We start from the raw sequence: 13408 nt of genomic DNA, 5'->3' as shown, positions 1-13408 counted from the left end.
GATTGACTGTACTTGTTGAATGTTTGCATCTTACTGAAAGATAGGTGAGACTGGAAATGCACGTGTATTATGTAATTTGAGACTTGACTTCTTAATAATACTGACACCTTGATGTTGGTATGGAAAGGAATATAAGTGTTTTATAGAGCCTCTTCATGATTTCTATTGCTTCCTCCCCCTACATGAAAATATATTTTGTCATAGCAGCAATGCACCAGAGCTTTCATTCAAGGATGTCATTGCTATGCATTGAGGGTCATTATGTGTGTCTTTTGCATACACTGTGTCGAGAAGGTTTACTGACTTGCAGAGATCAATAGCTGAATTGCAACTTAAAGTAAAATGTGGTGTCATGATTAGCATATGTTAGTGAACTGTGGGGATTTATATAATGAAAGAGTCTGCAAGGTTATTTCTATGAAATATGTTTCTAGAAGTTGCAGGAATGAGGTAAGCCATGTCTGATCAAAGAATCAAAACTTGCTAATAGGCTGATCTAGACTTAGGCTATTGTTTATTTATGAATTATTTAACCACAATTAACTTTTAAAACTTGAAAATTGCAAATACTTGAAAATTTGATTTCATAAATCAGATTGAACTTAACATGATGCAGTGTCACTTCATGACAGTTTTAATGATAAATTAATTGTGACATTGTTCCTGATAACTGTCTACTCTTTAAAAAAAAAAAAAAAAAAAAGGAAAATATGGACACGCAAGAAAGAAGTTTTGTAACCCATACAATTAAATATTGGCCTTATTATGTTGCCTAGCAAACATGGCTTCTTAAGTTACGAGACACTCAGGACAAGTGGAAGAGGACATTGCAGAACACTGTATTCCGTTCACCACGACCTTCTACGTGTAGCATCAGTCGCAAGTCCACTACTTGACCTGACAAGGAAAACAGCGAGACTAGAGGAAAGACACGGCGTGCCTCTAGCCAAGAATCAGGATAAGATGCATTGGATAGACATGTAAAATGCATTCAGGTTGTACAAATCTTGGCGTAAGTTTAAATAATATTTTTAATGTATTTGTAAGTCACATGTGTTTCTAAAAGAGTTGTGGTATATTGTTGAAGTCTCTTCAGATTTGTGTTACACTGTTTTATGTGAAAGCACAAGGTGTTGAAAAGAAGATATCAAGGCACCATATTTTTCAAATGCTATAAGAAGATAGTTATAAAGTTAATTTTTCTGTCAACATTTACATGAAGAACAAGTGTACAAAATTTCTTGGTGTAATGCTGGATAAAAGAAGAAAAGTCTACATAATTGCGTTACATATATTTGATTATTATTGATGTATGAAGGGTCTTCACGAAAATTTCATCATATTGAAAGTTTAGGTTTCAATATATGGAAGGATATAAAAGATACCAAGAAGGATGTCACTTTTTTTTTTGTATTTATGTATTATGACCAATTATAAGTGAATAACACAGAGTTATCAGTGTGAAGAAATTTACAGATGTAATATAGATTCAGATATGTTAATGTTTTTATGTGTTGTATTTTATTGTATTCATATCTGTGTAATAGTTTTGATTTGTATCCTATAAGCCCAGGTCAGAATTGGATGCAATAACTTTAACATAACAGCTTCTTTAGATCACTTTACTTTATAACTTCCTATATTGAAACATGCCATATAAGAATTGAGCAATAAATATTAAAATAATCTGAATATTTCAGACACTTTTGTACTTCTGAAATATTCAGTGTAGGTTTTACAACTGTGAAATTTCTAGTACCATATTCAACAGTTAACTGCCAAAATAAATTTATGAATTTCTGGAATCCATAAATTATTGTTTATGCAAGTTATTTTTAATTTTCAACACTATAAAAATTTATATTTTAATTACTTCCCCCCAAAATATTTATAATGTGCAGATTTTAAATTCATACAGCTGTAGTTTCTAACAAAATTTTCCAAGATATGAGTCCCAAACTCTCATTTATATTGTGAGGCCAACTGTAATTATAATTTCCACATACAGATTAAAGTCCCTCCTTTTGGGGATCAGAAAAGATTTGCTTCAAAAAAAAAAAGGGAAATAAAAGTGGTCCCTGTGTTTAACTGAATAAGCTCTATGCCATGAAGACGTATGGGAGAGTGGAATGCATGGGCAGCTTCACGCCCCTCCTGCTTTACCCCCAAGGAAAGATCCTCTGTTACCTGTGGGCCCCAGAACCCATCTGGACAACTTTGAGAGAAGAAGTTCATAAGTCAAATTTTCATAAAACAAGAGATAGTAGTACAGCATTTGCTCCTATAAGGTGAAATACTACCTGCTGTCAGGGTAAACAAATGTAAAAGCATGTATTAGGTGTTACAGTTCTTATATACATCATGCAGTGAAGTGAAGCGAATCCATAATAATCACTTGCACACATTTCAACATAAGATGTAACATTCAGGCACTGGTCAAACAATTATTTCTGAAATGTCATAGCTTTACATTTCATGTCCATTTTATTAATCAGTCACTTCAGCCTCTAGTAAATTACTGTCACTTTTCAAAATTTGCTGTGTTTGCTATGATATTGCTGAGCACAGTCAGTAGGTGGTGTTGACATGATGCTGGCTATCAAAAGTGCCATGCTTCCTTGTGTATTATCATCTCCCCAGTATCACCAGTTACATTGTAGAAGACTTTATTTTGAATATGTGATTTATTTAATACATTCATGTCCTACATCAAGAATATATGTGAGTGTAATTTTTTATTATTATTATTATTATTGTTGTGATTTATTTAACACATTCATGTCCTATATCAAGAATATATGTGAGTGTAATTTATTATTATTATTATTATTATTGTTGTTGTTGTTGTTATTGTTATTGTTGTTATTAGTATTATTATTACAGCCTTAAATGTGTTTTTTAGTTTGTCCTATGGCATGTTGTGCACCATTAATTACTACAGATATTAAATATTGTACAGTAAAACCTCTCTTAAACGGACCCTTTATTAAACGGAATTTGTCTTAAACTGAAATATTTTCAGGTCCCTTGTCTTTGGGGCCGAAAAAGATGTTAAATATCCTGGATTAAACGGAAACTGCCTAACGTGGAAACGAAAATCAAAATAAGCCTTTATATGCAAAATTTCCAGTCTTCTGGAATGCATCGTTAAAAGAATTTTAGGTATCCTACACATTCTACGGAATTTTATTTTCTCTAACTCTTTCAATTCAGCTTTTAATTGTACTACACTACCTGCATTGAAATTCAACTGAGCTCTTTGCCCCTTCCAGAAATTTTACTCAGTAAGGGCTCTAGGCCTTCTCCTCCTCATGGTGCAGTTTCCTCCAACCTCCCTTCACTTCATCCCTCTTCAGCCAAAAGACTCTCCACACCACCCTGTTCTCAAACACCCTCAGTCTGTGTTCCTCCTTTGATGTTAGAGACCAAGTTTCACACCCATACAGAACCACAGGCAAAATTATAGTTTTGTATATTCTAATTTTTAAGTTTTTGGACAGCATATGAGAAGACAAAAGTTCTTGACTGAATGGTAGCAAGCGTTACCCAAGTTCAGTCTCCTCTTAATTTCCTCCTCAAATATGTTTTGATTTGTTACAGTCATTCCTAAATATCTACACTGTGCCCCATTTTCAGAACACCTGTTTCCTATCTTTATGTCATAATTTTGCCCTGCATCTTGGTAATGAGACAACAACATATATTTAGTTTTCTCTGTGTTTACTTCTAGACCAATCTCCTTGCTTGCATCAATTAAAGTTTATGTGTTTTTCTTTATGGTATCTACATTATCACCCAGTAGATTCACATTCTCGGCATAGACCAACAGCTGATGTGTCCCGTTTAATTTCGGTCCCACCTGGTTTTCCTGGACCTTCCTAACGAGATAATCTAAAGCAAATTTGAAAAAGAGTGGCGATAAAGCATCTCGTTTTAGACCATTCAGGATAGGAACGTTATCAGACAGCTGTTTACCTACATGGACTTTACTATACGTTTCGTTTAAACACCTTTTAATCAGCCTAAGTAGTTTCATGGGTATCCCAAACTCTGTCAGAATATTGTACAATACTTCCCTGCTAACTGAATCATAGACTTTCTTGAAGTTTACAAATAGCCGATGTACTGTCTCATTGTCTCATTCATAACTTGTACTCATCTCCAAGTATAATTGGAATGATCATGTCAAGGAGGATGAGGTGGGCAGGGCATGTAGAATGAATGGGGGCGAAGGGGAATGCATATAGGATACAGGTGGGAAAGCCAGAAGGAAAGAAACCACTGGGAAGACCAAGCCGTAGGTTGGTGGACAATATTAAAATGGATGGATAGATAGGATCGGATGGTATGGATTGGATTGGTCTGGCTCACAACAGGGACCAGTGGAGGGATCTTGTGAACACACTAATGATCCTTTGGGTTCCATAAAATGCTGGGAGTTCATGAGTAGCTGCACAATTGGTGGCTTCTCAAGAAATATATATATATATATAACAAGAAACTGCCATACCACAAACATGCATCCATTTCTCTCATATGGTGGTGTACTAGTTGCACTCATGCTCTGAGTGCCCTTGACCTCGGAGAATTTGATTCAGGGATGGCAGACAATGATTTTTCTTTTGTCATGTATACAACTACTGGTTACCAACAGTTCCAGAAAAAGAGACAGTTCACTTGGTCATTCAGAAATATGTTCTCTTCTAATGCCAGACAAATTATTTGAAATATTTGTATAGCTGGATTTTGGGTGACCATGTCAAGACCTCTGTTATGTAGGATTTATATTAGTGTTTAAATTTTACAGTCTCTTTCACTTACATCCTCCTGAAATTTCACAGCTTCTTCTGAACTCTGATCTTTACCACATTAAGGATGTAGCCATAATGTTCAGTATTTTTAATCACTTCACAACTCTTCCAAAGATGGAGCCACCAGATTCCTCCAAAATATTGGTAACTACCTTCATGATTACACAGTGTCATTAGCCTAACTTGTTCTGTGGTACATAAAATTCAGTGAGTCGGTTACATAATACTTTACTCCTGAGACACGGTCTCTTTTTAAGTCTATAAATAGCCGATGTAATGTTCCATTGTATTCTCCCTCCCTCATTCCCAGATACTAGTAGTGTCTTTATCCACTTTCCATTCCCTTTGTCAATTTAAGTTCCTGTTGAAATTATGTCAGCCACACAGAATTGCACAAACCTGGTAGTAAGCGATCTGCATCATATTAAGCATTTTAAATCAGCACACATTAACCTTTAAATGCCAGACTTTTGAAATGGTAGTAAGCTTGAGCTGGCCAGAGTTTATTTAAATGCCCGCTGCTGGTGCGTGTTTAAATGCCCGTTGTTACTCTGCGTTTAAATGTCCGTTCCTGTTAGGGCACTTAAACAATTTTAAGCATTGTGTTTAAAAATGCTGTATCTAACATAATTTTTATGATAAATGGATGGAATTAACTTTGTTTGTATCAGCAAAGAACATAATGTCACATATTATAACAGATGATTTGAACATTTTTGTACAAAGAATTATACTCTTTTTTTTTTTTTTCAATTTTTTTCTTTTAGTTTTGATTCGTACTGCAAAAATATTTTCCCAGTTCTTCACAGAGTTGTCCTGCATTATAAATTCATGTCTGTTGGTAACACTTGACAAATTTTAGCAGTCCCTGGTGTCATAAAACAGATGGAAGCAATAAAATCATTTGGTTCTTTGCTGGGAAACCTTACATCTTGTTACACCCTTCAAATTTTCGAATCTTTTGGCTAAAGGACAGAAGAATGAAAGAATGTCTTTTTAAGAAAAAGAGCTAGAGGGGTCCCTTCTTCAGTGCTAAGACCTTCTGTTATAGCTGCAAGAGATTATTGCCCTTTCTATGGTTGTGAACAGACAGTTGCATCGTGGCTGAGATACAGAGTGTGATCTGTTTTCTGTGCGTTCGTAGTGACATCGAATGCAGTAGTTTCATTTCAGCCTATATATACCAAGCAGATGATAACAAAAAAGGTATGTACATCGAATTTTACACATTTTTAACACATTAATCGGCAGAATCTGCAATAAAATTACTGGCTCATGGATGAGTTTGGGCATAACTCATACGTATATTCTTTTTTGCTGTTGTTAACTTAGGTATCGTTTTAATTCCTCTATTAGAGTTTTACTCCAGTCGGTCTGGTAATTACTACATACAAAAATAAATATTTAGGACTGTCCATGCGCTTCTACTAGGGATGTGTGCGCGCTTCCACTAGCAGATTTTAAATGCCCGACTGGCCAAAACGGTGTACTTTGGCCACGACGACTAGACTCATCACTGGCACAAACGGGGCACTTCGGATGTTAAAGGTTAATGAACTTATGGTGCAAATTTTCTTTATTTACTGGGTAATACATTTTTGGCTGTGACTTTGTTTCATGAGACTGATTTAGCCTTAGTTTATTTGATGGTGGTGGACTTCTTAAGAGTTACATAATTAGTATTGTATGTATATTATGCTAAATTATTATTACTTACCATCACTTTTGTACCTGGGCTTATTGTCTCTCTGTTAAATGTTTTAGAACCACTGGATTGTATGCTGGCATGTTATGGGATTGGCAATACTGCTGAATTATACAGATATGCTGATTATTTCTTACCAGATGTTAAAAAGATGTTTGAATAAATACAGATTTAAAATAATCACTGTTTATCTTTAATATGCATATGTGATATATACAAAATAAGGTATAACACTTTTTATAACCATCCAATATAGATGGAACTTATGAATGCTGAGAACAATCTATTTCCCTTTCAAAATGTCAGTGCCATATTTTCAAAGACAATTGTATAAAGGGTAATTTTTATAAACCTGATTATATATAGTATGTATGTATGTATATATTTATGTGCAGTCACATATATATATATTTTAATGCAACGTCACTAATGAAACAATTTCAAGGAATAAGCAAATTTTGAATCTTGATATCACATAGAATAATTGATTTTGGATAGTTATTATCTACTCTTTTGTGTCATTCTTCTCAACAAGACCCTGATTTTGGCTACCATCATGGCCACTTCTCATTGAATGGGAAGGCTGATAAAGGATATATATATTACCAGGTTCAAAAGGCATTTCTCTTCAGTGTTAGGCTACTATTATTTGCGATAAAAAATAACACATTATTATACATAATGCAGCTGTAACTTATATTTCGTATATCCATGGAAGTGTAACATGTAAACTTCAGCTATTCACTTATGTGATGAGACATTTCCACTGGAATACTGTTGGCTGTATGCATTAGAGACGTGAAAAATTTTGGGATGAATACCGATGTGGGAACTGCCCACATTCAAGCAAGTGTGACAACGCGAGCTTCATTGCTTGAATGTGGGCAGTTCCCACACTGGAATATAAATCAAAATATTGAAGTTATATCAGTGAAAACAAGCAGTCATTATTTGTAACGCCTCTGATCTGCACTGTAATTAATTTTATACATATAAACTGTTAATAAAATTTAGATCTCATTTTATAATTAATGTGTAGGCAAAAATAACAGTTGTTTCATTTTAATCAGAGAAGTCCCACAAAACATATAGTGATTCTGATATTTGGTAAACTTTATGTTTTGGTGTAAGAAATTAAATTAACTGCAGCTATCATTTGTTACCAGTACTTACTATCAGTGGTTATCAGAAGTGTCAGACATAATATTAATCCTGTATTAATAATTTGGCAGTCTTTTAAATATAAATTATCTGACAGTCTGTGTACTTTTTCGGTATTCTGTGTTGAAAGTTTATAGAATCTTTTACCATGTGAATAATTTCATTGTCTCTTCTCTTCTCTTTTGGTTACTTTAATCTGCAAAATAATTACATCACCATGTGCAAATAGGACTAATGCAAAGATATCTCCAGCAACCTATACTGTAATTGCTGAAATTTTTTTCTGATTATTCTGTATAAGCATTGTTTATATTCTTTATAATTAGCACATAGCTTGGAAAATATGTTTCCAAGTTTATAATATGGACCTGTGTTACATTGATTTTGTGTATACCCCTATTTCAGATTGACTTAAAAACTTTCCTACTGTAACATACTGTTTCCAGTGTGATATTTGAGGTTTTAACAGCAGTGACTATAAAATTTTCTGTCTTCTGGTATATGATGCTCTGTAGTTTAGATGATAGGTTTCCGCATTTGAAGGGAAGCTATCTACCAACTACAGGACACATCCCAGAAGACAATTTTTATTGCTTCAGACTTAGTACAGGCAAATTATTAAAGTGTGAGGTTTAAAATTCTGCAATGTAAAAGACATACTGGCTCTAATTAGAAATTTTAACAGTTTTTGTGTGTCAGAATATTCAAATTAGAGCACTAGAAATTTAATGAAATATATTTTTGTTAATAATTTGTTATTGGTATGCTATTATATTATTGAAATTTTCATTATATTTATGTCTATGATCATATTCATTCTGAAAGTTGTCGCTATTATCATCAGCATCATTTGAATGGAAATGCACGTAAGGTAAATAATGATAAAGTTGTTTGGTTGTGATATGAGAAGGGACTTGCAAGGGGAAGGGCTCCATCATTTTTTGTTTATTTTAGCAGTGGAAGCAATGATGATTTAATAAAATACATGCAACAAAATCACCAAGTACACATACACTTTTCAGTTATGAAATGTGTGAGGATTCAAGTAACATGATATCTGCTGACATAATTCCTTCTCAGCTTCAGGCATTTTTAAAATGGATGGGTATTTCGATGTTACACTCAACAGGTCCCATAGAATGAAATAGAAATAAATTATAGTTTTCATGCCCATATTTTCGTTATATGAGAAACAAGTAATGACCCCAGAAATGGAGTGTACATGTTGATGATGTTTGTATATGACACTTAGTAATTGTTCACACTTTCAACAGGGTTTATTAATGCATAAACATATTTGTCTCTGCAGCAAAAATGGAGTAACTTTTTAACTGCAAATTGTGAAAACTTGCAAAACCGACTATTGTTACTTACAATGGCATGCGACTCTTCCACTGCACTGCCTCTACTCAACTTACTCCTGACCTACAGTATCTTCCAGCCCAGTAGGGCAGAAACTTAATTTATCACAGTGTTTTTTTTCTCTCGATTCAGCGCAATTAGGAGATGACACTTTCATACAGCAGAGTTATGGCCGCTCAGATCACTGAACTGTTTGCAGTGTTCCTAAAATGTGTAATGTAAAGAAATCTAATAGAGACTAATGGAATGTTTTACATACATGTCAGTGTAAGCTGGATGAATGACTGCATTAACATTTCTCAGGTTTGTTTAAGCTACCTTTGTATTCTGTATTTCAGCATCCTTAAATGTCTATGTATTTAGTCTGTCAATAATGCAACAATCATTAAAACATTCACCATTCAACACCAACAGACATGTTTTGGCCACAGATGGCCATCCTCAGGTGTTTCGATGTGTCCGAACTGTTACACTGTTCTGATACGCTCCAAGATTATGCGTTGCATAGCTTTAAACAAGTGGACAATGCCCCTTATGAGGTGAATAGGATTTTATGAAGGATTTTAATTTAAGTAGACTGCAACACACAATTTTGGTACGCGTATCAGAACAGTGTAACAGTTTGGACTCATCGAAACACCCGAGGATGGCCGTCTGTGGCCGAAACATGTCTGTTGGTGTTGAATGGTGAATGTTTTAATGATTGTTGCATTATTGGTGGACTAAATACATAGACTACTCTTTTGAAGAGTAGACACTAACTATAATTCAATCCTACACATAATCATTTAATATTTTCATAATGGTTTGAGGTCCAGATATCAGACACAATTTATAGTGGTCAGATACCCTATACAAAGGACTGTACTGTTCAGTGAAACTGTCACAATACAGTGAGATTAGAAACTGAAGTTATTTTTCCTCTTATTTTTGAAACATACATAACAGCTGTGTTCTGTGAGGCAATTCATAGTATCACAAAATCCACACATCGTGTCACAAAGTAATGTTTATCTTTACGCGATTCTTCCAACTATATCAGCGCTGTTGCCTATAGAATCTCTAAATCCAAGCATAATGTTTGATCCTGTTGATACATTTCCAGTTACCTGAGGAGTCTTGAGAGTTTTGTAGGACAAATTCATGCATCCATAGCAGACACAGGGACACAACAGTTTACAATTTCTTCTGTTGTTTGAGATATTGTATCAGAGAGTTTTATGGTGCATTTAACAGATGAGGGAGTTCTGTCAATACCGCTGGGTATACAAATAATAATTTATATGCATTTGACTGATATGCTACATGTTTTGGTCTGACCATCATCAGTCTATTCTTACATTTGTTATTCTTGTGACTGCTGTACTAATCTGGCCAGTATTTACAGTGAAAACAATCAAATCAATCAGTTCCTTTCACTTCATTTTGGAGCATAGGGCTTCCATGAAACATCTCCAATGGACTTTGTTCCCAGCCAGGCTCTTGACTTCCCTCCAGAACTTTCCTGGCTTTTGGGCCACTTCTTCAACTGTTCTTCACCAGATTGTTCTTTGTCTGCCCCTGAGGATTCCAATCCAGGACTTGCCTCTCTATTGCACTCTGATATTTATATAGTGTGTGTCCAATCCATTTCCTTCTATTTCTGTCTCTCCTGGTTCTTCCTTTGCTAGTTTCCATAGGTTCTCATTTGTAACAACCATTGGCCAAAAGATGCAAAGGATTCTTCTTAAACATTTATTGATAAATAACTGCAGGGGGTTTTTAATTTTCTCTGTTACTTTCCATGTTTCATACCCATACAGTAGTACAGATTTTACATTACTTCAAAATATCTTCATTTCCATTCTTGTTGATATTTCTTTTGCTTTCCACGCTGGATATAGCTGGATGAAAGCTGCATTGGCTTTCCGGACTCTTGTTTTGACTTCATCTTCAGTACCTCCTATTGTTGTGACAACACTACCTAGGATTTGCTTTAAACCTTTCTTTACTCTTTGCATTTATTCTCATAGTTTTTGTCTTGGCAGCATTTATGTTCAATCTCACAGCTTTCCCTTTATTTCCTAATTGTCTCAACTTTTTCTCCATATTATGAAATGTATGAGATAGGAGACAGATATCGTCTGCAAAGTCTTAGTCCTCTAACTGTTGAGAGAGACCCCAAGTTATTCCTCTCTTTTCTCCTTCTCTTACATTTCTCACTACTTCATCCATCACTATGAGAAATAGCATTGGTGAAAGAATGCATCCTTGTTGTACTCCTTCTGCAGTTGGAATTGGTTCTGACAGCCTACCATTATGTACCGCCTGGCATGTGTCTCCATTATAGCTTTGCTTGACAAGATCAATAATATGTTTGGGAATTCTATATTTCTTCATGATGTTCAAATGTCTTCTCAAACAGTGTAAACATTAAATACAAATTAATATTGTATTCTAGCTCTGTTCTATAATAATATGGAGCATATTAATTTGGTCTACACAGGATCCGTTACTTTGAAAGCCAGCTTGTTTTTTTTTTCTTTGTATTCATTTCTCAATAACACTTTTTATCCTACTTAATACAATCCGATTCAGTACTTTACTGGGTACTGATAGCAGAGTTAACCCTCTCCAGTTGTTGCATTGAGTAATGTCCCCCTTTTTTGGGGGGGGGGGGGTATTTTAATTATTTCCTTTTTTTCCATTCTTCAGGTACAATATTCTTTCCCCATATATTCTTAAAAAGTGGGTATAATATTTCTGCAGATGTTTCCAAATCTAGCTTTAGGATTTTTTTGGGGGGGGGGATATTATTTAATCCTGGTGCCCCTCCTACTCTCTGTGCCTTGGGTGTTATCTTGATTTCTTCTTTAGTTGGTTCAGCTGTAGTTACTCTGTTATCCTCTTCCCAGTCTTCCATCTGTTCTGCTTCATCGTTCTCTTGCCTTTTTATTCTCTCATCTTGTGTTCCATTAAATACCTTTGAGAAGTGCTCATACAATTTTCCCGTTTGTTTCTTTGTATTTGTTAATAGTGTTCTTCTGTCTTTGCTTCTGATAGGTCAATTTCTGGGAATTTTCTGTCATGAAAGACATAATTTGGTATACTTCTTTCATATTATATTTGTTAGCAGCTCTTTGTGCTTTTTCAGCCAGATCGCTTGTCCACTTTCTTTGAGCTGTACGTGCACGGTGTTTTTTTACATCTCTTGCTTTGTTATTGTATTCTCTTTGTAATTCTTCTATCTTATTCCTTGTCTTACATATTAACAGTGTTTTTATGTCCCTTCTCTCCTCAGTCTTCTTCCAAGTTTCTTTAGTCAACCGCTCTTTCCTTAGGGATTCCTGAATCCAAGTATTTCTTCTGCAGTTTCTGTGTATGTAGCTTTGGGTTTCGACCACTGTTCTATTTCACATCCATCCATCTCTTCTAATTCCTGGAATTCGCTGTGGAGTTTTAATTGGAATGCTTCTATTATTTGCTTATCCTTAAGTCTTCTCACATTGTATCTTTTGGATGTCTAGCTGAATCTATCTGTTACTTTCTTCAATTTGATCCTCAGATTGGAGATCATTCAATAATGGTCACTATTTATGTGTGCTCCTCTTTTTTCCTTACGTCCATCAAGGTTGTCCTCCATTTTCTGTTTATTGTGATGTGGTAAATTTGGTTTTGTGTCCTTTTATCTGGTGATATCCAAGAAATTGTATGTATCTTTTTCACTTGTATTACATCAGAGTAGAAGTTAAGGCAGCATGTTGTGGGTTGCTACCTACCAGACTAAATGTTGTCATAACCCAGAAGACCACATCAGACATAGTCAAAGTTGCATTATTGTAGATACTGCTTTAATTTTTCATTGCTTCAGCAGATAGAAGTAAATTGATCACAAAGAAGCTAGAATTCATATTTACAAAATTTGTTAAAATGTATTCCATTGTTTAATTTTTAAAGTGAGAATAAATATGTACTATAATAAAATTTATTTATTTTTGGAAGTCTACTTTTATGAACACATAAAATCAAAATCCCCATTTGTACCTGATGCATCAGAAGCTTGGAAGTCTTTAGGAATTTTATGTGTTAATATTCATGATTGCAATTTAACATTGTACAACAAAATTTTATATTGACACTGAACAAAGCACTCCTATACCATAAAAGGAGAAAATATTGTAATGTAGCTTACTCAAATCTTGGGGTGCCATTTTCCACTTATGTATAATTAAGATAAATGCTTATTCAACATTTTTTATTACCTTCACTATTTCATAGAATCAGTGTGGCAATTTCATATAGCTTATGAACAGAAACATAATTTCAATCTTACTTTGGAGTACTAACTAGTTATAAGAATGGCACAACTTTACTTTGTTAACTTCCTTTG

The 13408-nt window shown here is 34.5% G+C and overlaps 1 protein-coding gene across 3 annotated transcripts in view; it reads left to right on the top strand.

Moving 5' to 3' along the window:
• Window positions 1–2115, top strand: part of LOC111871105 — a 233237-nt gene extending 231122 nt beyond the window's left edge. For all 3 annotated transcript variants that reach the window (XM_023863910.2, XM_023863911.2, XM_023863914.2), the window contains one exon: window positions 777–2115. In XM_023863910.2, the coding sequence (XP_023719678.1) occupies window positions 777–896 (120 nt within the window). In that variant the 3' untranslated portion in view covers window positions 897–2115. The remainder of the gene's footprint in view (window positions 1–776) is intronic.
• Window positions 2116–13408: the final 11293 nt, after the last annotated feature.

The sequence above is a fragment of the Cryptotermes secundus genome, unplaced genomic scaffold (assembly GCF_002891405.2).
Source record: "Cryptotermes secundus unplaced genomic scaffold, Csec_1.0 scaffold250, whole genome shotgun sequence".
Classification (NCBI taxonomy): domain Eukaryota; kingdom Metazoa; phylum Arthropoda; class Insecta; order Blattodea; family Kalotermitidae; genus Cryptotermes; species Cryptotermes secundus.
Note: the sequence above shows the minus strand (reverse complement) of the source record. Positions and strands in the feature narration are given on the sequence as shown.